The sequence below is a fragment of the Salvelinus namaycush genome, chromosome 9, assembly GCF_016432855.1.
Source record: "Salvelinus namaycush isolate Seneca chromosome 9, SaNama_1.0, whole genome shotgun sequence".
Lineage (NCBI taxonomy): Eukaryota > Metazoa > Chordata > Actinopteri > Salmoniformes > Salmonidae > Salvelinus > Salvelinus namaycush.
Genome location: NC_052315.1, coordinates 45535499 through 45562303, shown reverse-complemented (window position 1 = coordinate 45562303; position 26805 = coordinate 45535499). Strand labels below are relative to the sequence as shown.

At 43.7% G+C, this 26805-nt stretch overlaps 1 protein-coding gene across 1 annotated transcript in view; it reads left to right on the top strand.

Annotated features, from left to right (window-relative positions):
- Positions 1 to 14332: 14332 nt before the first annotated feature.
- The window catches only part of LOC120054130 (spondin-1-like), a 138466-nt gene continuing 125993 nt past the window's right edge, over positions 14333 to 26805 (top strand). The window contains exons 1-2 of the mRNA XM_039001543.1: positions 14333 to 14947; positions 21968 to 22074. Coding sequence (XP_038857471.1) covers positions 14719 to 14947; positions 21968 to 22074 — 336 coding nt within the window. The 5' untranslated portion in view covers positions 14333 to 14718. The remainder of the gene's footprint in view (positions 14948 to 21967; positions 22075 to 26805) is intronic.

Here is a 26805-nt window from a genome sequence, read left to right as displayed (position 1 = left end):
TCTATGAGGGTGCCCATGTTTACGGATTTAGGGTTGTACCTGGTGGGTTCCTTGATAATTTGTGTGAGATTGAGGGCATCTGTCTTAGATTGTAGGATGGCCGGGGTGTTAAGCATATCCCAGTTTAGGTCACCTAACTGAACGAACTCTGAAGATAGATGGGGGCAATCAATTCACATATGATGTCCAGGGCACAGCTGGGAGCTGAGGGGGGTCTATAACAGGCGAGATACTTATTTCTGGAGAGATTAATTTTTTTAATTAGAAGCTCGAACTGTTTGAGCATAGACCTGGAAAGTATGACAGAACTTTGCAGGCTATCTTTGCAGTAGATTGCAACTCCTCCCCCTTTGTCAGTTCTATCTTGATGGAAAATGTTGTGGTTGGGGATGGAAATTTCAGAATTTTTGGTGGCCTTCCTAAGCCAGGATTCAGACACGGCAAGGACATCAGGGTTGGCGGAGTGTGCTAAAGCAGTGAGTAAAACAAACTTAGGGAGGAGGCTTCTGATGTTAACATGCATGAAACCAAGGCTTTTACAGTTACAGAAGTCAACAAATGAGAGCACCTGGGGACACACAGGGCCTGGGTTAACCTCTACATCACCCCAGGAACAGAGGAGGAGTAGGATGAGGGTACGGCTAAAGGCTATCAGAACTGGTCGTCTGGTGCGTTGGGAACAGAGAATAAAATGAGCAGATTTCTGGGCGTGGTGGGATAGATTCAGGGCATAATGTACAGACAGGGGTATGGTAGGGTGCGGGTACAGTGGAGGTAAACCTAAGCATTGAGTGACGATAAGAGAGGTTGCATCTCTGGAGGCACTAGGTATACTAAGTGAGGTCACCGCATGTGTGGGAGGTGGGACAAAAGAGCTATCTGAGGCATGTTGAGTGGGACTATAGGCTCCGCAGTAAAATAAAACAATGATAACTACCCTAAACAACAGTATACAAGGCATATTGACATTAGAAAGAGACATAAAGCGAGGCATAAAGCAATCACAGGTGTTGATTGGGAGAGCTAGCTAAGACAACAACGGGTAAGACAACAACAGCTAATCAGCTAAGACAACAACAACAGGGAAAATGGCGATGAATGGGCAGAGAGGGTCAGTTAATTACACACAGGGCCTGAATTTGAGGCTGGGGCCGACAGATAAACAAAATAAACTAAATGGAGTACCGTGATTAATGAACAGTCCAGCAGGCATCAGCTATGTAGCCAAGTGATCATAGGGTCCAGTGAACAGCAATAGATGAAACAGGGAAGCCGTTACTACACTAGGCGAGCGGGAGACACGGCGTTCAGAAAGTTAGCAGGCCAGGGCTAGCAGAAGCGTCTTCACCGACGTCCGGCAAATGCCGGTTGAGGGCACATCGGACGGAATTACGTCGGCAGACCAGTCGTGATGGATTGGCGGGGCTAGAGTAATTTAGTTTTCTAGCCAGAGATGCACCTGGCTTGAGGCTAACAGGTGCTAGCTTCGGGACAAGGGCGTTAGCCACTATAGCCTCTCGGTTGCAGCTAGCTGCGATGATGGTGCAAAGGTCCAGAGCTTACGGCAGGAATCCGGTGATGTAGTGGCTTCTGTTCGTGCTAGTGAAGAGTCCGGGAGGCATCAGCTGTGTATAGGGTCAACAGAGCAGGCCGAGAGATGGGCCTGGCTCAAGGCTAGCTTCGGGGCTGGGCCACTCGGTAGCAGCTAGCTAGCTGCGATGATCCGGTGTAATGGTCCAGACCTTACAGCAGGAATCCGGTGATGTAGTGGAGAAAAGCAGTCCGATATGCTCAGGGTTGATATCGCGCTGTGCAGACTGGTAGGTATTATCCAGGCTAAAACCGGCTGATGTCTGAGCTAAAGGTAAAGGTCGCTAGCAGTGGCTAACAATGACTAAATAGCTAGCAGCTAATTAGCTGGTTAGCTTCTGATGGCTAGCTTCTGATGGACATTCTAGCTCTAAAATTTACACGGGACATCAACAAACATGTCCGCACTGCTACGCCATCTTGGAGAGATGAGATTGACGATGAAATAATCTGTATCAGATCCAGGTCTTTGCAGGTCATCAACTGGCACACAACATAACTGTGCATACCACTTTTCGGTTGAGTCGTTTCATTGCCAAGAGAGCCATGAGGTAACGTAGCTTTATATTCATAATGAGCAACAAAGGTGATAGTGAAAGGAAGTTCAACTGGAACTTCCCCCGCTACTCTACAATGAAAAATCTTTGCTTGGTCAGCATTATGCAGAAGCTCCCTACCTACCCTGTCAGATGTCAGTCAGGTCAAGGATTCACTCCTCTATGTGCTTCACCTCACATCCACTGCCTTAAGCAGCCAGCACAAGGAGCTGACAGTGTGTTGTTGCAAATGCTGAGATGAAAATAAAAAGCTTCTAAAAATGTACATGTAAGAAACTTAGCTTCTTGAATCTGTTTGGGCCCTGAGGTCCTCTAAGGCCCTGGACTTCATGTTCAAAAAACTCTGCTGATGCTGCAAGCTATTATACTGGTAAATGACAAAATAAAATAAACTTGAGGGATAGAAAGTATATTGAAAGCCGGTGCTCCCAGAAACATGTGGTTCCTGAGCTAATTAAGCAATTAACATCCCGCCATGCTTCGAGTAATGTATCAAATTCATTATTTTGGCTACCATGGCTAGAAGAGATCTCAGTGACCTTGAAAGAGGGGTCTCAAATTAGCCTAGGGGCTTAAAGTGTGTGTGTCTGTCTCAGGGGGCTTTCATACCAAATTGGTTTGGAGTGGTTTTTCCGAACTCTGGTGTATTTTCCCCCTTAATTCGGATCGTTTGGACTGGTGTGAACACTATCCACACTCGGGAGCGCACTGAACAACGCACCAGGGTTCGCTCAAAAAGGGTGGTCTCCATTCATACCAGAACACAGTCCAGACCAAACACGGGAGAAGAACCAGATGCATGTAGTATTATTGGTTGTTTGACTGCGAACATTTGATTAAATGCACGCAGTAGCCTATAACTTTATCTCTGAAACATTCTGTGATTAGCAGCACATTTATGAGTGCGTCTGACGCAGATTAGGGGAGAGGGGGGCTATACTGGGGATATACCATAGACCACGGGGTGGCAGGTAGCCTAGTGGTTAAGAGTGTTGGGTTAGTATCCGAAAGAATGCTGGTTCAAATCCCTGAGCAGACTAGTTGAAAAATCTGTGGATGTGCCCTTGAGCAAAACACTGAAGTCGTTCTGGATAAGATTATCTGCTAAATGTACATATGCTATTAAATACTTACAAGAGATACAGGAGAGGCGCTTGAGACAATGTTTTCGAACACCAAATGATGGAATTTCTTAGGGAAGAATGGTGTTGCATCCCTCGAATAGAGTTCTATGCCAAGGCACATGGAAGCTGTTCTGGTGGCCCAATGCCCTATTTAGGAATTTCGTTGGTGTTTCCTTTGTTTTGGCAGATACCTGTATGTGAGAGTTTTCACAACTGAGATTTCACAGTGGGTTAGAGTAAACTCATAAAGGGAGACCATTATTTAAATTATTATTTAACTAGGCAAGAAAGTTAAGAACAAATTCTTATTTACAATGACAGCCTCAGAACAGTGGGTTAACTCCCTTGTTCAGAACAACAGTTTTTTACCTTGTCAGCTCGGGGATTCGATCAAGCAACCTTTCGGTTACTGGTCCAATGCTCTAACTACTAAGCTACCTGCCACCCCAATGAGTTACTGGTAATGAGTTACTGAAATTAGATGTGGTGCCCCCTCTTTGTCCTCATTCCATTACTGCACAATCATCACTCAAAAATATGAAAATAAATGCAACAAGAAGTGTATATTTGAATATTTGGCTATTAGGACATTTAATTGGATATAAACTGGGTATAAATTGCTTTTGTAAAATAATTTGAACCATAGGCTCCCAAGGCCAGATCTAAAGCTCATACACTACATGACCAAAGGTATGTGGACACCCCTTCAAATTAGTGGATTTGGCTATTTCAGCCACACCAGTTGCTGACAAGAGTATAACATTGTTTAGTTGCCTGTCTGCACTAGTTGTATAGCTTCACGTTTCGTTCATTGTTCTTTATTGTTTTGTTTAGTGAGTTTCTCTTTATTAAAATTATGTGGAACTCTATGCACGCTGCGCCTTGGTCTCATCATTACGACGAACGTGACAGAAGATCCCACCAACAAAGGACCAAGCAGCGTGCCCAGGAGGAGGAAGTATCCTGGACTTGGGAAGAGATCCTGGATGGGAGGGGATCCTGGACTTGGGAGGAATCCTGGTAGGACAGGATCGCCTTCCTTGGCGGGAGTCACCTAGGAGCATGAGAGGACAGCAACGACGTCGGGGAGGTAGGCCACAGAAACCCCAATAATTTTTTGGGGGGGGCACATGGAGCAGTCGGCGAAGTTGAGGGGTGAGTCAGAGACTGTCGAGGAGTTATTGGACAAATTGGAGGAGAGTGAACGGAGGGGAGAGTTAGAGACCTTCGAGGAGTTGTTGATCAAATTGGAGGAGAGTGAAGAGAGAGAGCTGTTGGTTTGGCGTAGTATGCATTCGCCCTGAGGAGCGTGTTAGCTGTCCGATTCCACCTGTGCCAGTTCCTCGTACTCGTCCTGAAACGTGTGTTAAAGTTCCGGAACAACTATACACACCAGGTCTCCAGTGTACCTTCACAACCCAGTACGTCCTGTGCCAACTCCTCGCACTCTCCCTCAAGAGCGCTTTTCCAGTCAGGTGTGTGCGGTTCCTGCTCCTCGCACTCTTCCTCAAGTGCGTGTCCCCAGTCAGGTCCGTCCTGTTCCTGTACCGGTCCCACGCATCAGGTCTCCAGTGCGCTTCCACAGTCCAGTACGTCCTGTGCCTCTTCCCCGCACTCGCCCTGAGATGCGTGTCATCAGCCCGGTGCCACCGGTACCGGTCCCATGCATCAGGCCTCCAGTGCGTCTCCACAGTTCAGAGCTTCCTGCGACAGTTCCCAGTCCAGAGCTTCCGGCGACAGTTCCCAGTCCAGCGGGAAGTCCGTAACCTCCTGAGACGGTCAACGGTCCGGAACCTCCTGAGACGGTCAACGATCCGGAACCCCCTGAGACGGTCAACGGTCCGGGAACCCCCTGAGACGGTCTACAGTCCGGAACATTCTGAGACGGTCTACAGTCCGGCGCCTCCTGGGACGGTCTACAGTCCGGAGCCTCCTGAGACGGTCTACAGTCCGGCGCCTCCTGAGACGGTCTACAGTCTGGAACCTCCTGAGACGGTCTACGGGCCGGAGCCTCCTGAGACGGTCTGCGGTCCGGAACCTCCAGCGACGGTCTGCGGTCCGGAACCTCCAGCGACGGTCTGCGGTCCGGTTCCTCCGGCGACGATCCACGGTCCGGGGCCTCCGGCGACGACCCACAGTCCGGAGCTTCCAGCGATGCGCCCCATACCGGAGCCGCCCCCGACGCCCTGCGTCATCCATCATAGATGCCCAACCGGACCCTCCCCTATTGAGTCAGCTTTGAGGGGGGTACTGTCACGCCCTGACCATAGTCAGCTGTTTTTCTCTGTGTTGGTTGGGGTGTGATAGTGACTAGGGTGGGTCATCTAGGTGTATTATATTTCTATGGTGGCCTGATATGGTTCCCAATCAGAGGCAGCTGTTTATCGTTGTCTCTGATTGGGGATCATATTTAGGTAGCCATTTTACCCATTGTTAGTTGTGGGATCTTGTCTAGGTTTAGTTGCCTGTCTGCACTAGTTGTATAGCTTCACGTTTCGTTCGTTGTTCTTTATTGTTTTGTTTAGTGAGTTTCTCTTTATTAAAATTATGTGGAACTCTATGCACGCTGCGCCTTGGTCTCATCATTACGACGAACGTGACAATGCCACCTTTCCAACAAGTCAGTTCGTAAAATTTCTGCCCTGCTAGAGCTGTCTAGGTCAACTGTAAGTGATGTTATTGTGAAGTGTAAACGTCTAGAAGGAAGAACAACTCAGTTGCGAAGTGGTAGGCCACACAAGCTCACAGAATGGGACCGCCGAGTGCTGAAGAGCCGAGCGCGTAAAAATCATCTGTCCTCGGTTGCAACACCACGAGTTCCAAACTGCCTCTGGAAAAAACGTCAGCACAAGAACTGTTCATTGGGAGGTTCATGAAATGGGTTTCCATGGCCGAGCAGCCGCACACAAGCCTAAGATCACCATGCGCAATGCCAAATGTCGGCTGGAGTGGTGTAAAGCTCGCTGCATAGGACTCCGGAGCAGTGGAAACTCATTCTCTGGAGTGATGAATAAAGCTTCACCATCTGGCAGTACGAAGGACGAATATGGGTTGGGCGGAAGCCAGTAGACCGCTAGCTGCCCGAATGCATAGTGTCAACTGTAAAGTTTGGTGGAGGAGGAATAATGGCCTGGGGCTGTTTTTCATGGTTCAGGCTAGGCCCCTTAGTTGCAATATTAATGCTACAGCATAGAATTACATTCTAGATGATTATGTGGTTCCAACTTTGTGGCAACAGTTTGGGGAAAGCCTTTTCCTGTTTGAGCATGACAATGCCCCTGTGCACAAAGTGAGAAATGGTTTGATGAGATCGGTGTGGAAAAATTTGACTGGTCTACACAGAGCCTTGACCTCAACCACATCAAACACCTTTAGGATTAATTGGAACACCAACTGTGAGCCAGGCCTAATTGGCCAACAGCAGTGCCCACCTCACTAATGCTCTTGTGGATGCCACAGCAATGTTCCAGCATCTAGTGGAAAGCCTTCCCACAATCTAAATCACAGGTGGGCAACGTGAAGCCAAACACATTGGGAATAGAGCCAAGGGAAAGGAGAGTGCCCATTCAGCTGATGGTCAGCAAACTGAGAGGGAGTGAGGCTCTGAGATTGGCTATTATAGTAGCAAAGGGGGGACCAACTCCATATTAATGCATGTTTTTGGAATGAGATGTTCGACAAGCAGGTGTCCACATACTTTTACCCATATAGTGTATCACTGCATTGTCCCCAAGTTCTCTCATGTGCTATAAATTCCAGGGCTCCAAAAGACAATCTGAAACAGCTGACCACACAATCTAAATCACAGGTGGGCAACGTGAAGCCAAACACATTGGGAATAGAGCCAAGGGAAAGGAGAGTGCCCATTCAGCTGATGGTCAGCAAACTGAGAGGGAGTGAGGCTCTGAGATTGTGTAACACACATCCTAAGGCAAGAGGGAGATGGGTTCATTTAAGTCCCCACTGCAGTGTAGTGCTTTTTAGGTACTGCTTTGTGATTCTATCTATTGTACAGCAGGGTACTGTACTGTATGTGTGGGAGCTCTTCACTGTTACTGCAACATATAATCGTGTTCAATTATTTTCAAAAACATTACATAAACCTATGATTTGCTGTGCATAGCATAATTTTTTATATGTATTCTTGTGAAATATAGATTATAAACTCATGACTTTGCAAAAATTATGTAACTTGGCATTCAGGTTTTAGTTGAAAGCCAGGACACAGAAATGTAAATCAGGGTGTCCAAAATGTAACTGTACTGTAGGTTTGCTGATGAGGTATAATTCCAATTTTTATGGACTTCAAGATTGCACCATTAACTTTTGTTTCAGAAGTAGCTTGAACTTCCTAATACAGTGGTGGATATGTGGACTCAGCAGTCCTCCAAGCTGTGTGGACTGATGTATAAATAGTTAAGAGTGAACTTTAGAAAGACTTCCAGCTTGTGTACCTTCGAAAAAATGACACCTCCATTGTTCTATGCTCAATTAAGTCTTAACTTGGACCCGGCAAAATTGAGTTTTCACCCCATTTAAAAGGAGACTTGTTGTTGTACCCTACAAATATATGCAGCATTTGTGTCAGTCATCATGCTTGTTCCCATTCTCAATCATGTTTAGCTAGAAGATTGGGCATCTGACAGAGGCAGATGGCCAGGGAGGAACAGGGGGCAGAGGAAAGTGTGGCTAGAATATGTTAACATTCATTACACTAGCTAGGTTTACCTCCAATTGGTGACAGATTAATGCACATTTGGTAACACTTCCTTTTAAGTGGTCCTTATTACAGTGTAATTACATGTGTAATTAAACTGAAAAGTATTGTAGTGAACTGTAACGACTCATATTTACAATGTAATAACAACATGTACCTGGTAATAATTGCGTGCTGTAATTACAGAAGGGTAATAATGAATGCTTGTTACCATGCTTGTTACAAATGGGCAGGTTTCCACTAAGGTTTCACATCAAAATATTGATTCAATTGTTAAATCATTTAATGGTGTATTTGACAATGGGTCAATTCCTTTAACCTCTAAAAGTCTAAGCCGATGCGGGGAGGGGGGGGGGGGGATTCTACTAAGCTAACATATGGAATTGTTTTAAGATGGTCATACCATGGATCATTTAGATATTTGATTTTGAATTTAGGACCCCTTTAGGTATATCATGTAAAAAAAAAGATTCAATATTAAATTTGGCCTTTACTACTATAGCCCATAGAAACACATTGAATAGCACATTCATAAAGCTGATAAACTTGTAACCCCACTGTTGAGAAAATGGCCCTTGAACGTTTTGGAGCACCTACTGGCGGGTGACTCTGGCAGCTCCTGACTGGCGTGCGGCTCCTGACTGGCGGGCGGCTCCGGCGGCTCCTGACTGGCGGGCGGCTCCGGCGGCTCCTGACTGGCGGGCGGCTCCGGCGGCTCCTGACTGGCGGGCGGCTCCGGCGGCTCCTGACTGGCGGGCGGCTCCGGGGGCTCCTGACTGGCGGGCGGCTCCGGGGGCTCCTGACTGGCGGGCGGCTCTGGCGGCTCAGGACAGACGGACGGCTCTGGCGGCTCAGGACAGACGGGCGGCTCAGGCGGCTCAGGACAGACGGGCGGCTCAGGCGGCGCTGGACAGACGGGCGGCTCAGGCGGCGCTGGACAGACGGGCGGCTCAGGCGGCGCTGGACAGACGGGCGGCTCAGGCGGCGCTGGACAGACGGGCGGCTCAGGCAGCGCTGGACAGACGGGAAACTCAGGCGGCGCTGGACAGACGGGAAACTCAGGCGGCGCTGGACAGACGGGAGACTCTGGCGGCGCTGGACAGGAGGGAGACCCTGACGGCGCTGGACAGACAGGAGACTCAGGCCTGCTGAGGCACACAGTAGGCCTGGTGCGTGGTGCCGGAACTGGTGGTACCGGGCTGGGAACACGCACCTCAGGGCGAGTGCGGGGAGCAGGAACAGGGCATACTGGACCCGGGAGGCGCACAGTAGGCCTGGTGCGTGGTGCCGGAACTGGTGGTACCGGGCTGGGAACACACACCTCACGGCGAGTGCGGGGTGCTGGAACTGGAGGCCTGGTACGTGGTGCCGGCACCAGAGGGCTGGTCCGAGGGGCTGCAACAGGAGAGCTGGTACGTGGGGCTGCCACAGGAGGGCTGGTGCGTGGAGAAGGCACCGGATAGATCGGACCGTGGAGGCGCACTACAGGTCTCGAGCACCGAGCCTGCCCAACCCTACCTGGCTGAATGCTCACCGTAGCCATGCCAGTGCGGCGAGGTGGAATAGGCCGCACTGGGCTATGCACACATACAGGAGACACCATGCGTAGGGCTGGTGCCATGTACCCCGTCCCGAGGAGACGCACTGGAGACTAGATGCGTAGAGCCGGCTTCATGGCACCTGGCTCGATGCCCACTATAGCCCGGCCGATACGAGGCGCTGCTATGTACCGCACCGGGCTATGCACACGTACTGGAGACACCGTGCGCTCTTCCGCATAACACGGTGTCTGCCCGTACGCTCGCTCTCCACGGTAAGCACGGGGAGTTGGCTCAGGTCTCCTACCTGGCTTAGCCACACCCCCCGTGTGCCCCCCCCCAAGACATTTTTGGGGCTGCCTCTCTGGCTTCCAGCCGCGCTTACGTGCAGCCTCCTCATACCACCGCCTCTCCGCTGCCTCCAGCTCAGTCTTTGGGTGGCGATATTCACCAGCCTGTGCCCAGGGTCCCTTACCGTCCAGAATCTCCTCCCAAGTCCATTTTTCCAGATATCGCTGCCGCTGCTGCCCGTTACCAAGCTGCTTGGTCCGGTTGTGGTTGGTAGTTCTGTAACGGAATTTGTTCTCCTCATCTGACGAGGAGTAAGAAATGTCGGACCAATACGCAGCGTGGTAAGTGTTCATCATGAATCTTTAATAGAACAAACTGAACACTGAGATACAAAACAATAAAGTGAACTACTGAAAACCGAAACAGTTCCGTGTGGAACACACAGACACGGAAGACAACCACCCACAGAACACAACAGAAAACAGGCTACCTAAATATGGTTCCCAATCAGAGACAATGACTAACACCTGCCTCTGATTGAGAACCATATCAGGCCAAACGAAAAACCCAACATAGAAACACAAAACATAGATAACCCACCCAACTCACGCCCTGACCATACTAAAACAAAGAAAATACAAAAGAACTAAGGTCAGAACGTGACAGTAGTTTACATATAAATACATTTTGCTGTTAAATACCCATGTACTGAATAAAAAATACAAGTTAAATGGGTTTGCATTGCATTTTCAACTCTACTGATGGTTTTCTCACCAAAAATGTTGCGTTATATAGCGAGTGTGCCCACTCTGATATTGGCAAGTGCGCTGTTGGCTTGAGGGCACGTGTATCTTACATGATAAGATTATATGCATAAAAGAGCAAGATTATTTGTATTATTCAAACGGCAGCAAAGCATCGATTATCATGTCAGCAGAATAAGACGCTAGATATTTATTGGAAAGGATCATTAAGCTCATCAGCTTTTACTTTCACCAGCTTGTGAAGTTCATCATAACTTATTTCATCTGTAGCGTCATAATACATCAGCAGGCTTTCCACTGACATTTCTCCCATCATTCATTTTACCAACACAAAAAGATCTCAACTTGTGTAGCGTATTTAGTTTTTTCAACATTTGGAAAGTTCACCGAACTTCGACATTTTTTATCCAACATACTTTACTCCCATAAAAAGGTTGGCTGGAAACCTTGTTAGTGATACTAAAGGCAGACAGGTGTTTGAGTGGGATAAATTAGCAGGCTGCATTAGCTAGCTAAGTAAGTGACAGTGAAAAATATTTTTTTTAAACAAATATAACTAGCTCTCTTTCTCTCTGTTGCTTTTCCTTAATTTTTGAAGAACTTAATTTGTTCAAACTGTTAAACTATTGTCTTTCTCTCGGAGTCAACTACTAACCACATGTTATACACTGCAGTGCCAGCTAGCTGTAGCTTATGATTTCAGTACTAGATTCATTCTCTAATCCTTTGATTGGGTGGACAACATGTCAGCTCATGCTGCAAGAGCTCTGATAGGTTGGAGGATGTCCTCTGGAAGTTGTCATAATTACTGTTTGGACTAATGATTATATCCCTAGATCAGCTAGATGTAGGCAGGAGTGTGCAAGGCGGTATTGAATGTGTCACTGTCTGTCACCTTGATTACTCCAATTTGACTTTCGACATGTGCACCTAATTTATAAACTTTAATTCGTAGGCTAGGCTGTAGTCAACCTCATGATGGGTATAGGGGAAATGTGTGTATTAGCCTTAACCTATCGATGTTACATTGAGCTGGGTGAATGGAATATGAATGACAGTCATCCACTATGCTGTAATAGAAATAAGGCCATGGCTCATAAAAGAAAAAAAACATCCTCCCCAATCTTAAACGGCACCGACTGCCACTGGTGTCCGTGTGAGTGACCAAGTTACAGTAAAGGGCCTCAACATCCCCTTCTAACCAGACAACACTATAGTGGTCAAAACAAAAACCAATCAGCATTAAGTGTACTAGCGGGTGAGGGCATTCACAGCCGACTGCTCAGACGAGCTCCAGCTAGAGGGTTTGTCATGATTCTAGGTCTCGCCGGATTAGCGACCAACAGTTTTTTCACCATATGTTGGTTGGTGATGTACAGTACTTCAGCACAATGAGTTACACATGTAGTTATATGCTCCTCGTCTCCAGCAGCCCAATTGGAAGCCACCATCCTGAGGAGGAGAAAGATTCACTATGTGTGGAAGCTCAGTGAGGCGAGCCTACATCACATCAGCATGGGTGAAGAATGGTCTGCTAACCTCAGGATCACTCTAATGCTAAATAGTGTTTATTCATACAGGGAGGTGCTAAATGAAGTACCCCTTATATACTTTAGTTCTTCTACTAGGCAGGTACTTTATATCTCACTCAAATTAAATGAAACACTGCTTAAGAACTGTAACATAATTGGGCAATTCATAGACAGTTTCAGGCTTTTAGTGTGTTGATTATTTAGTCAATAATCAACACATTTCCTATCTTAATTCTCACCATTATCTCTGATAGACTGCGCTACTGTATCAGAGCTAAGCACTACCTCAACAGTGTGTTTAATTCAAATATTACTTGGGATATATGATATAGTCTCACTCAGAGAGTAACACTGCAACTACCTCAGGACATGCATTTAGATTCAGTTATCTGCCTTTACTCACTGTAATTGCATCTGATGGCCTCCAAACGTTTAGAATATTTAAGAAGGGTGTAATGGACGTCTGAATCAATTACCTGCAACTCCCATCAAAGTGTATAATCTCAGAGAAGCAGATCAGACTGACACAGCACACAACACACTGCCTGCTGAGAGTGACCAAGCACTTTATAGTCTATTACACGTTATTAATAGATTTATTTTATGAAGATACAGAACATGGTATATGATATTATTCATATCTTTATCTTAAACCCCTTTCACACCATCGTACTGACCCAAACCAAGCTGCCTCTGACGTTTTCTTTTTAAACGGTCATTTCCAGCACAGTTAAGCAACTATGGTGGATACGTAACCAGTCCAGAACACTTTTTATTTATTTTATTTAACCTTTATTTAACTACACACTACAGCATCGTCTAGCTGGGTTCGGCTCAGTACTGCGAGAAGCACTTGATTGTTGTTAATGTCAGGCATTATCAGTAAAATTGAGTAGGTAATAGGTTGAGGCGTACGTTGGTAGGTTGAAGCGTACATGTACACATCTGTGTCTGTGTTTATGCATGATGTAAAATAAAAATGAACCATTGCACAACAGTATTGCAAAAACAGCCACACATGCCTCTATACGGGAAACAGCCACCCCCTCATACATACACATGTTATAGAGATTGGATGCCAGATGGGTTTCCTCAGACAACGTCATGGCAGATGCAGAGTAACCACCTCCAGCCTCAGGCACTGTTCTCCTCTACGTGTTGTTACCACTACCTCATGGTCCCACTCCCAGGTCCACACCAGAATACCTTTCCTTACCATACATACCAAACACCCACCATTATTCAATGATGTATGTTAAGTGATGTTTATTTCACCTTGCTAGGGGAAATGTTTACATAGCAACGCAGAGATTGGCTTGCCTCAATGAGGTTTTAGTGAACGGTAGCACGGGGAGCATTATGGCAGACATCCACACAGCCATCTATGATAACGTAGGCTAAAGTACGAAAGGAGAGCGAATAAACTCCCATAGTCTTCAATACAGACCAGATCACTAATAACTCGCATTGGCAGGCACAGTATAGCCTATGTACAGTATGCAAAGTGATTTGTGTGGACAGAAGACAATGGATGGAGAGTGCTACTGACAGACGGCCGGCCATTAGAGGTGTGAGGATACTCTTGTGACACCTACTGGTCTGCATAGTTTCAATTTCCACCCTTTGAGCGGCTCAAATACCAAGAGTGTGCAAAGCTGTCATCAAGGCAAAAGGTGGCTACTTTGAAGAATCTCAAATATAAAATACATTTTGATTTGGGTAACACTTTCTTTGTTACTACATGATTCCATATGTGTTATTTCATAGTTTTGATGTCAGCAATATTATTCTCAATGTAGAAAATAGTGAAAATAAAGAAAAATCCATGAACGAGTACGTGTGTCCAAACTTTTGACTGGTATTGTATATGTTTTATAAATACATTATCGGGGATTGGAAATGATGCAGACAATTAGATTGATGAAGCCACACTCTATATGTAATATTAAAGCCGATCTATTCCCTAAAAATAAATCATGCACTTTCAAATAAACTATAATTATTTCATCGTCAAAAGTAACTAATTGAGACATGGTTTTGACATACCAAACGATTGTATCACCATTACCATTAATACAATGTTTTACGCAAAGAAAAGACGCACAATTGTTATGAGCGCGCTGATGTAATTACCTTGTGAGATCCACGGCTGTGCAAACATTGGCCGACAGCTTTCCTGCGTCTCATCAAGAATGTCAAACGCTCCTCGGTCACAGGCTCACAGCGGCCACTGGTAGGAATGTCTGGGTTTTGTTTAAACTCTGCTGCTTTCATCGCTTCAATCTATTCGTTTCAATGCTGCGCTTCGCTATTTCCCCGACCCTGAGAATTAGCCTACTCCCTTAACTCATCACTCAAGCCACCTATCACCGCTTTCCTCTCAAATCAGTGTAACTATAGGTACTGAAGCAGTGCCATCGAACTTCAAAACCCGCCCGTCTGGGATGGATTCACCGCGGTTTCTCACACAATTTCTACCAAGTGTCAGGGCTAAATAGTTTGCAGGTATTTATTTTCGTGGGGACTGTGGTGAGAGAATTTATACTCCTATATTTTGTTTCCTTTTTATAGGTGGAATAAATAACTTCGCACCACAACATACATTATGGGAATGTATATGCATTTGCTGCTTTTGCAGTATTTGGTTTCGAGTTTTATGTGCAATGCTCTCGCTTTCGTCGAAGAACCCACAGATAAGCACGCGAAGTCGGATGGATATTGCGGCAGGATTTTACGGGCACAGACACAGGGTACACGGAGAGATGGCTACAATGAGTTTCGGCTAAGAGTCGAGGGGGACCCCGAAAACTACCAACCTGCTAGCATCTACAGAGGTATGCAACTAGAGCACATTTTACTTACAGTTACTTGCTTGGCTTTTGTTATACCCACCAAATTGGTGGCTTTGAAATGACAACTATCAGAAATTAGCCTACTCCAGTAGCCTAACACCAAAGTCAAGTTTAAGTTCCGTGCACAAGTGACTTCATTTCGCAAATGTATCCAACCAGAGTAGGCTAATTATCACACCTCATTATGTCACTTGAAATGCAAAACATATAGGGACAGTTCGAAATTTACGGGGGGCGGGGTTGGTCCAACTCAAGGTGTCATAAAACAAATGCACCCCCCCTCCCCAATGCAGTGTTAATTTTGGCACTCTTTAAAAAAAAATGTAGTCTAGCCTTAGTCATTTTGATTAAAATAGCATTAAGTCTGAGTCAGATTTGTCATTTAAATAATGATTTAGTCTTGTTATTGTCAAAATAGCACAAACAGTGGGCCATTTTAGTCAACAAAATGCCCTTTCATTTTAGTCACATCACATTTGTATTGCCTCATTCATTTACAGTAAACATAAATCACTAACTTCCATTTGATCAAACATACATAGCCTTGTCCTACCAACATATTCTTCTGCATAACATCATATGTTCTTCCCAAGCATAACATATTTTCTTCCCAACAGCAGAAATATGACAGACAAGTAAATAATATATAACAATTATCTGGCCATGTAAGGGGACTTAATTCAGCCTACCTAGATATTGCATATTACATACAAAACAAGCACAGACACAAGCAGAGAGAGTGGGAGAGAAACGGAGAGTAGTACAATCACCAGATGCAAAGTAGTATGGGTTGCACCTCCGTCACTCAGTTGTCATTGTTATCAACGTTCCACAGACGTTGCAGCCACATTGATGTCCAAAAGTAGAATGGGGCTAATGACTTTGAACTGGAGCTAATGACTGTTTCGCCCAGTGATGTAGTCGAGTCACTAAACCTCGAGTCAGAATCGAGTTCCAGGTCCCTTGTGTTTGAGTCCGATTAAATAATGAGTCACCAATGGTCGAATCACGAGTCAAGTCACAAGTCCCTATGGCTGAAGTCCGAGTCCTCGTGCTTGAGTCCTGGTTCAAGTGTTCAAGTCTGAGTCACTGGGTCCACATGAACTCAAAATAAAGTTATTTACCCAGTCAGATATTCCGTAGTGGGATTTAGTCAATAAATTGTTCGCTATCCATTTCCCTTTCTTTCCATGCCACCAGGGCCACGTTCAGTTGCAAAATATACCTGAACTCTGCAGATAGAAATTCTATTAACAGAGCCAACATTATTCCTTATTCAAAATGTCAGAGAGGCATGTTTGTTCTACATAGCATATTTCTATCCGAACGTTCCAAAACGTTGCTTCCTGCTGAACGCGCCCCAGGTTCTTAGCTATAGCTAGCTAATGAGGTAACATGAGTGTACAAGGTGTTGTCTAAACAAATAGTTAACTGTCCGGTCAGCAAATAGCCTAGTTTTAGAAAAGCCCGGTATACGCTTTATGAATGTAAAATGCACAATAGAAAGAAAAAACCGTAGCGCCGTTATTGTGGGTCATATCTTTTGGATGGTAATGGATAGAATCAAGCAATTTTGTCAGAGGATATGAGGGAGACTTGGTTAGTATGTTGGTTACAGAACCTGGCTATGAAATACAGTGGGAAAAGTGTGAGGGTTGAGTGAAACTACAAATTCAACAACTTTTCTATACTCAAGGGAGTATTGTTTTTATTTTCATAAAGCAGCTTGTGCTTCTTAACTAGGCAAAGGGTAACTAACTAGAAGTCTGGTGGTGACTAGTTAGCTACATGGAAGCAAGCATTGCCTGCGCGATATGTGTATTCGGAGCCTGTCTGCCCACACTCATCGCTTGCTCGCCTGCAGCTCACCAGCTGATGTAGGCTAGGGTGAGTGTGCCACGTCCTTCCCACTGCTGAACAGAACTGTGCTGCTAATATGAATTGTGTTTAACACTGAAAATCTTTCCAAAAACTTTTGTCCATTCCATTTAGTAGTCAGACACTCTCCCTGCCTGTTTCATTACACTACGATCAGAGCTGGCTGCAGACAATGATCAGCTAGGGGGAAATCAGATTTTCAACATTTTGATGCCATATTTATAATTATATAAAATATATGCAATGAATTTTCCACAAATGTTCTGTTCCAATGCACCACATAACCAATAAACAAAGCATAACGACTCCGGCACTTTACATTTTTAAACATCACAATAAATGGACTATGTCAGAAAATACCTCCTTCCCTATCTTGTAGGCCTACCCAGTATCAAATGCTTTTAAATATGTTGGTGTTTTGTAACGGATGTCTCTTTCCATTCATCAAATGGCCACTGCACATTTTGGATTGATTGATTTTATTTGTCAATCATTTTTTGTTGTTGTTGGGATATACAATTATTATTTTTTAGATATGCACATTTTACGTATTTTCTACCAACATGTCACATGTGCAACAGGAGGGAAAAAACTCTAGACCACCTTTACTCCACACACAGAGACGCATACACAGCTCTCCCTCGCCCTCCATTCGGCAAATCTGACTATAAATCAATCCTCCTGATTTCTGCTTTACAAGCAAAAAATAAAGCAGGAAGTACCAGTGACTCGCTCAACACGGAAGTGGTCAGATGACGCGGATGCTACGCTACAGGAGTGTTTTGCTAGCGCAGATTGGAATAAGTTACGGGATTCATCCAATGGCATTGAGGAGTATACCACCTCAGTTACCGGCTTCATCAATAAGTGCATTGACGACTTCATCCCCACAGTGACCGTACGTACATTTCAGAAACAAGCCATGGATTACAGGCCACATCCGCTATACACTTATAAGAAATCCCGCTACGCCCTCAGATGAACCATCAGGGCTTGCAAACTATTACGGACTACAAAGGGAAGCACAGCCGAGAGCTGCCCAGTGATGCGAGCCTACCAGATGAGCTAAATGCCTTTTATGCTTGCTTCGAGGCAATCAACACTGAAGCATGTGTAACAGTATAACTTTACGTCCGTCCCCTCGCCCAAACCAGGGACCCTCTGCACATATCAACAACAGTCACCCACGAAGCATCGTTACCCATCGCTCCACAAAAGCCGCAGCCCTTGCAGAGCAAGGGGAACCACTACTTCAAGGTCTCAAAGCGAGTGACGTAACCGATTGAAACGCTATTAGCGCGCACCACCGCTAACTAGCTAGCCATTTCACATCCGTTACACATGCATGAGAGAACCAGCTGTTCCGGACGACTGTGATCACGCACTCCGGAGCCAATGTGAGATACTTTTGAAATATTTGTTTATTTTATTTAACTAGGCAAGTTTAAACTGGTCAACATTCACAAAGCCGCGGGGCCAGATGGATTACCAGGACTTGTACTCAAAGCATGCGCAGACCAACTGGCAAGTGTCTTCACTAACATTTTCAACCTCTCCTGGACGGAGTCTGTAATACCTACATGTTTCAAACAACCACCATAGCCTGCACCATCGAGAGCATCCTGACTGGTTGCATCTTCGTCCGAGGAAGGACCCAAAAATTGTCAAAGATATGTTTTTACACTGCTGCTACTCGCTGTTTATTATCCATGCATAGTCACTTTACAAATTACCTCGACTAACCTGTGCCCCTGCACATTGACTCATTACCGATACTCCGTTTTTGTATAGTATTGTTATTGTTACGTCATTTTCTTTTGTTACTATTGGATTTTCCAATATTTTTTTTTTTTTTTTTTTTTTTACATATCGTTTATTTAGTCAATATTTTCTTAACCAACAATGCAGTTGAAGAAAATAGAGTTAAGGCCTTGTAAGTAAGCATTTCACGGTAAGGTGAAATGCGACAAAAAAAGCCGTATGCGACAAATACGATTTGACACACACACAGTGTGAAGATTTTTAAAAGTGACCGTGATTGCACTATAAAGTCGAGGACCTATTTCCATTGTGGTCCCTATTTTATTTTACATAAATACATATACAATTTCATAGATACAGACAAAAAATGCTTGAGTTTAAGTACAATTCTTACAAGTTTGTCTGTAGTTTATGCTTTAGATGTTTGGGGCTGCTGGTGAACCATGATGTGGAGGCATAATCAAAGTGACACTGGACTAGCGCACTTGCCAGAGTCATTGGGGTGTATATAGCTAGGTTTCCATCCAATTGGTTAAAGATTTTCATGGAAATATTCTAAAATCTGCATAATAACAATATGCGCATTTGCGAGTTGTTTCCATGCTGTTTAATTAAAGCGGGCTACCGTCTTGAAAGGTACGGGAAAAAAATATAAATGCAACATGTAGTGTGGGTCCCATATTTCATGAGCTGAAATAAAAGATCCCCAAAATTTTCCAGACACACAAAGCTTCTTTCTCTCAAATTTAGTGCACACATTTGTTTACATCCCTGTTAGTGAGCATTTCTCCTTTCCCAAGATAATCCTTCCACCTAACAGGTGTGGCATATTAAGAAGCTGATTAAACAGCATGAATATTACACAGGTGCTCCTTGTGCTGGGTACAATAAAAGGCCACTCTAAAATGTGCACAACACAATGCAACAGATGTCTCAAGTTTTGAAGGAGCTCTTCACCTGCTGGATCGTCTGAGACCAGCCACCCGGGACAGCTGATGAAACTGAGGAGTATTTCTGTCTGAAATAAAGCCCTTTTGTGTGGAAACTTATTCTGATTGGATGGGCCTGGCTCACCCATAGCTTCAGCCCTGCCCAGTCATGTGAAATTATAGGACAAATTGGGAGAATGATGATCTGGAAATGACACCGCATCTCAGTATCAGAACTTAAAATACAGCCAGACTGGCCTGCTAATGTGCCTTTCTAGACCTTATAAATGGTTGAGATTAGACCCACAGCAGATCCAAATGGAATGAAACATTAAAATCACAGGGCTTTATGGCTGTTATTCAAATGACATTTTCACTGCAGCCTAGAGTCTGATTTTGTACTCACTTAAAAACAATAATGCAATTATTCATTGTATTGTCCCTAAATAAGATCAATTGACTCAATTGTTGCTAAAATGGGAAGAGGTTTGTTCATGATCAGGCGTTGCGCTGCTTTCTTGACATCTAAATCAACCAGGCAGGTCCTACAGGTTCTAGATGTCGCACCTGGACTACTGCCCAGTTGAATGGTCATGTGCGGCAAAAAGGACATACAGTTGAAGTCGGAAGTTTACATACACTTTGGTTGGAGTCATTAAAACTCGTTTTTCAACCACTCCACAAATGTCTTGTGAACGAACTATAGTTTTGACAAGTCGGTTGGGACATCTACTTTGTGCATGGCACAAGTCATTTTTCCAACAATTGTTTACACACAGATTATTTCCCCATATAATTTACTACCACAATTCTAGTGGGTCAGAAGTTTACATGCATTGTGTGTGCATTTAAACAGCATGGAAAATTCCAGAAAATTATGTCATGGCTTTAGAAGCTTCTGATAGGCTAATTGACATAATTTGAGTCAATTGGAGGTGTACCTGTGGATGTATTTCAAGGCTAACCTTCAAACTCAGTGCCTCTTTGCTTGACATCATGGGAAAATCAAAAGAATGGTGTGAAAAATGCAAATCAATTCCAGAACAACAGCAAAGGACCTTATGAAGATGCTGGAGGAAACAACGTATCTATATCCACAGTAAAATGAGTCCTATATCGAGATAACCTGAAAGGCCGCTCAGCAAGGATGAAGCCACTGCTCCAAAACCACCATTAAAAAAAGCCAGACTACGGTTTTGCAACTGCACATGGGGACAAAGATCGTACTTTTTGGAGAAATGTCCTCTGGTCTGATGAAACAAAAATAGAACTGGTTGGATAATGACCATCGTTAAGTTCGGAGGAAAAAGGGGGAGGCTTGCAAGCTGAAGAACACCATCCCAACCGTGAAGCACGGGGGTGGCAGCATCATGTTGTGGGGTGCTTTGCTGCAGGAGGGACTGGTGCACTTCACAAAATAGATGGCATCATGAGGATGGAAAATTATGGGGATATATTGAAGCAACATCTCAAGACATCAGTCAGGAAGTTAAAGCTTGGTTGCAAATGGGTCTTCCAAATGGACAATGACCCCAAGCATACTTCCAAAGTTGCGGCAAAATGGCTTAAGGACAACACAGTCAAGGTATTGGAGTGGCCATCACAAAGCTCTGACCTCAATCCTATAAAAAATTTGTGGGCAGAACTGAAAAAGCGTGTGCGAGCAAGGAGGCCTACAAACCTGACTCAGTTACACCAGTTCTGTCAGGAGGAATGGGCCAAAATTCACCCAACTTATTGTGGGAAGCTTGTGGAAGGCCACCTGAAACGTTTGACCCAAGTTAAACAATTTAAAGGCAATGCTACCAAATACTAATTGAGTGTATGTAAACGTCTGACCCACTGGGAATGTGATGAAAGAAATAAAAGCTGAAATAAATCTTCTCTCTACTATTATTCTGACATTTCACATTCTTAAAATAAAGTGGTGGTCCGAACTGACCTAAGGCAGGGAATTTTTACTAGGATTAAATATCAGGAATTGTGAAAAACTGAGTTTAAATGTATTTGGCTAAAGTGTATGTAAACTTCCGACTTCAGCTGTAGGTAAATTGAAGTTGGTCCCGAACAAAGCAGCACATATCGCACTTAGATGTACACAGAGGGAAAGTGTCAGTAACATGCATGTCAGTCTTTCTTACGTTTGGTTTTGTACACCCCTTCAAACAGTATTTTTGCCATGGAAAATATTTTTCACAGCGGTTTATTTGGTACAATGATTCTCTCCACTATACTTGTTTGTTTTGTCACAAACTGAAATTAAGCGAACTATTCGAATTTTAGCAACCAGGAAATGGCCCACATACCACGTAGGCTCTACCGGCTGAGTTTGTTTCTCTCTTCTCAGTACCTGGGAGGGTCTGCACTTGGGATGGGACTACTTACTTTATCTTTGACCTATATTCTCTTAACTCCCCTCCTTTCCTGTTTCCAGTGACTCTGTACGCCTCCAGTCCCTCCTATTTTAGAGGCTTTACACTCATCGCTCTGAAGGAGGGGACGGAAGGAACCAGAGACGACCACTATACTGGCAAATTCCAGGTAATATACTGTGCATGTTGTCTATGCTCATATTTGAGTAATTATCTTTATTACAAAATCACCACTAAAAGAGTCAATACATCCCTCCTAAAACCTCAGTAAGAACAGCTAAACGAAAGAGTTGTCTCTTTCGCTCAACTTGCGATGAAAATACACCCCCTACTGAGTGAGAGAGTTCTCCAACAGTGAGAACAAACATCCTTAACTACCTCATAATATAAAAAGGAACAAACGCTCCCACAACCTGCTTAGCTTCAGCCCACACTGGCTCCTTCGTCTCCTTGAGTGTGTAACCGTTTTCTACTCTCAAGGTTTGAATCCCATTTTCATTGGCATCTTCAAATATCCCTAATGCCACCCATAATAGATAATCAAATGCATTCAATATGCATTATGGTCCTGTTGAGGTCATGACATGATTATTACAATCGCATTACTACTGACTGGTTTTAGGTCTTTGTAGAAGTTGTCAATAATGTTACATTTCATTAAATATCAAGCAATCCATTCACAGCTGGGGGGCAAGCCCACAGCCCGCCCAATGCATTAACGGTATCTCTCAATAGTAGCCACCATTTATTTGTATATTTGAGTGATATAAAATAAAAGTGTACTATTTATTGCCTGACAAGTATGTATGGTTTAGGTTCATTTTCCATCCATTGTGGGCTCTGCCCGTCAAACAGAAGAAGGGCAAATTTGCTTGTGTATCGCTAAGCTAGAAATTGATAACAACCTATTATAAAGTGGGACTGATTGTCATCATTTAATTGCACAAATAATTGACAAATTATTCAATGAGATCAGCATGACACAGCAAATTTTATTTCCCATCCTAATGAACATCTGCTGGGAGATGTGCAAACAACGGCCTCAATCAATTTAAATAAAACTAAAGTATCTGTAGATAAAGTTAGTAAAATACTCCACTTGTGCCTTAGACCTCAGAGAAACAAACACAGATTTCCTAACCCTCCTCGCTCTTATTTATCTAGGCCAGAGAAGTTATTACCCAGGGAAGCAAGGGAAGCAAACTAAGTTTGTTTGGAGAGAGATGAGCCCAGATTAGATATAACCTTGTGTTTACAGAGATTAAAAGCATCACTTTGTTTCTACGTTGCTATGGATAGACGGACAAGCTGGCTCAGTTGGATATCTGCTCGTTAGGTCAAAGGGTGCGAGTGCATTACATGTAGCAGGGAAAGGTTAAATAAAGGTTAAACATTTATTTTTTAAAAGTCTGCCAGGTGTCCCTCACGAGTTTGCCCAAATGTACCCAAGTGACCGAACTGGTCAATTTACTATTTTCTACATTGTAGAATAATAGTGAAGACATCAAAACTATGAAATAACACATATGGAATCATGTAGTAACCAAAAAAGTGTTAAACAAATTTTAATATATTTTATATTTGAGATTCTTCAAAGTAGCCACCCTTTGCCTTGAGGACAGCTTTGCACACTCTTGGCATTCTCTCAACCAGCTTCATGAGGTAGTCACCTGGAATGCATTTCAATTAACATGTGTGCATTGTTAAACGTTAATTTGTGGAATTTCTCCTTCTTAATGTGTTTGAGCCAATCAGTTGTGTTGTGACAAGGTAGGGATGGTATATAGAAGAAGGCCTTATTTGGTAAAAGACCAAGTCCATATTATGGCAAGAACGGCTCAAATAAGCAAAGAGAAACAACAGTCCATCATTACTTTAAGAGTGTGTTTTCTGTCCAAGTGATCTCCTTTTAACTTCTTACGGCTGAGATCGACTGAGATCCCGTTAACGGGATCGACTTGACAACAGCCAGTGAAAGTGCAGGGCGCCAAATTCAAACAACAGAAATCTCATAATTAAAATTCCTCAAACATACAAGTATTTTACACCATTTTAAAGATAAACTTGTTGTTAATTCCTCCACAGTGTCCGATTTCAAAAAGGCTTTACGACGAAAGCACACCATCTGATTATGTTAGGTCAGTACCTAGTAACAGAAAAACACAGCCATTTTTCCAGCCAAAGAGAGGAGTCACAAATAGCAGAAATAGAGATAAAATTAATCACTAACCTTTGATGATCTTCATCAGATGACACTCATATGTAATGATCGTCCTGGAAAGAAGGTGATCAAAACGCAGCGTGGTAAGTGTTCATTGTAATTTAATAAAATAACCTGAACACTGAAACAACAAAAACAACAAAGAGAGTGAACGAAACGAAACAGTTCTGTCTGGTGCAACAACACAAAACAGAAACAGCTGCCTCTGATTGAGAACCACACCCGGCCAAACACACAGAAAAGAAAACATAGAACACCAGACATAGAATGCCCACCCCAACTCACGCCCTGACCAAACCAAAATAGAGACATAAAAAGGATCTCTAAGATCAGGGCGTGACATCATAGTACTTCATGTTACACAGTACATGTATGTTTTGTTCGATAAAGTTCATATTTATATCCAAAAATCTTAGTTTACATTGGCGCGTTATGTTCAGTAATGTTTTGCCTCCAAAACATCTGGTGATTTTGCAGAGAGCCACATCAATTTACAGAAATACTCATAATAAACATTGATAAAAGACACAAGTGTTATACATGGAACTTTAGATAAACTTCTCCTTAATGCAACCGCTGTGTCTTTACGGAAAAAGCACACCATGCAATAATCTGAGTACGGTGCTCAGACACAAAAACAAGCCATACAGGTACCCGGCATGTTGTGGAGTCAACAGAAGTCAGAAATAGCATTATAAATATTCACTTACCTTTGATCTTCATCAGAATGCACTCCCAGGAATCCCAGTTCCACAATAAATGTTTGTTTTGTTCGATAAAGTCCATAATTTATGTCCAAATACCTCCTCTTTGTTCGCGCGTTTAGTTCAAAAATCAAAATTCATGACGCGCAGGCCAGACAAAGTCAAAACATTCCATTACAGTTCGTAGAAACATGTCAAACGATGTATAGAATCAATCTTTAGGATGTTTTTAACATAAATCTTCAATAATGTTTCAACTGGAGAATTCCTTTGTGTTTAGAAACAAAAAGGAACGCAGCTACCTCTCACGGGGGCGCGCCGGAGTGAGCTCATGGCACTCTGCCAGACACCTGGTTGAAACAGCTCTCATTCCCTCATCCTTCACAGTAGAAGCCTGAAACAAGGTTCTAAAGACTGTTGACATCTAGTGGAAGTGCAAGATGACCCCATAGACACTGTATATTGGATAGGCAAACCTACAAACCTCAGATTTCCCACTTCCTGGTTGGATTTTTTTCTCAGGTTTTTGCCTGCCATATGAGTTCTGTTATACTCACAGATATCATTCAAACATTTTTAGAAACTTCAGAGTGTTTTCTATCCAAATCGACTAATAATATACATATCTTAGCTTCTGGGCCTGAGTAGCAGGCAGTTTACTCTGGGCACCTTATTCATCCAAGCTACTCAATACTGCCCCCAGCCATAAGAAGTTAAAGTCAATCTGCTAATAAAGTATACAGTAATATGAGGTATAACTCTATATATTGATTATCTAATACTGTAGCAAACATGTTCAGACATTTGTACTGTTTGAAAAATATCACATAATAAGATTTGATATCAGAGATTGCTTGAACATCTCTACGGGTTTCCGTAGTAATGTAAAGATTTGATTGATAGGAGGCTCAAGGCAAATGTTTAGTGCTCTCGAGTCTGGAGATTTCCATCGATCGGAAGAAACATGCTACTTTTAAATCACGTTGTGACATTTTTAAATATTGTGTCAGAAAGTTACATCCGCCCTGAGTCGCTTGCCAAGCTATCATTTATTCCATGTCTTGATTTTCTCCCATCTGCATCTCCTTGAAAAGACACATACACTTCAGCAGGCGCTGCAAAGCATCTGTGTTTGCTGTGTCACCCGGGATGGAATGACTATGAAAACAGCAGTGTTCAGCTGCTCCTCCAGACTCCCCCCCCCCCCCCCCCCCCTACAAGACAATGGAATCATTCCCTCCTCCTTCCCACAGGGTAACAAATAGATATAGGCTGGGTGTTCTGTAAGAAAAGCACAGTTTCCGAAGTAACTCCACTCCAAGTTCAGCTTCCTCCTATAAATGTGTTGTTTTCCTCAGCACTGTCAGTTGTTTGTAGCTGCCTGTGACTGACAGGACCTCAATGGTGAAGAGGCACAAAAAGACATTTCAATATGAGTATAATGAGGCCTAAGGAATACTATGGAGGAATCCTGGTGGAGCTTATGTGAGTCAGAGAGAGAAAAGAGAGAGCCACAGAGAGAAAGAGACAAAGACAGAGAGAGTGAGAGATACTAGTTATAGGGAGGGAAGACTGGGCTCACGGGTGCCTAGACAGAATGCAAATTGAAACAATTGTCAGTATCAATGAAGACTTTTTTTTCTTCTAAAAGACCTCCAGAAGGAATTCTTCCTCTTACACAAATGTATCAAGGAAAATTGCTTCCCTCCCTTACTTTCTGTCATGTGTAAAGCATCTGGCTGTTAGATCAATATGATTGTGGAGTCAGGGCAGCTGGCGATCATTCAACGGGGCCCCAGAGGTCATCTCTGTGTGAGTCTGCTGCTCGTCACGCCTGGCTTTTATTACTCTCTCATGGCCGTGACAGGGCTGGACACACCATGGACTCACAACACTGTTTTATCACTGTTTCATTGCGTAATTTGGAGTATAAATAAATTAAAAAGTTATTTTATTACTGTCCTACTTTCAAGGA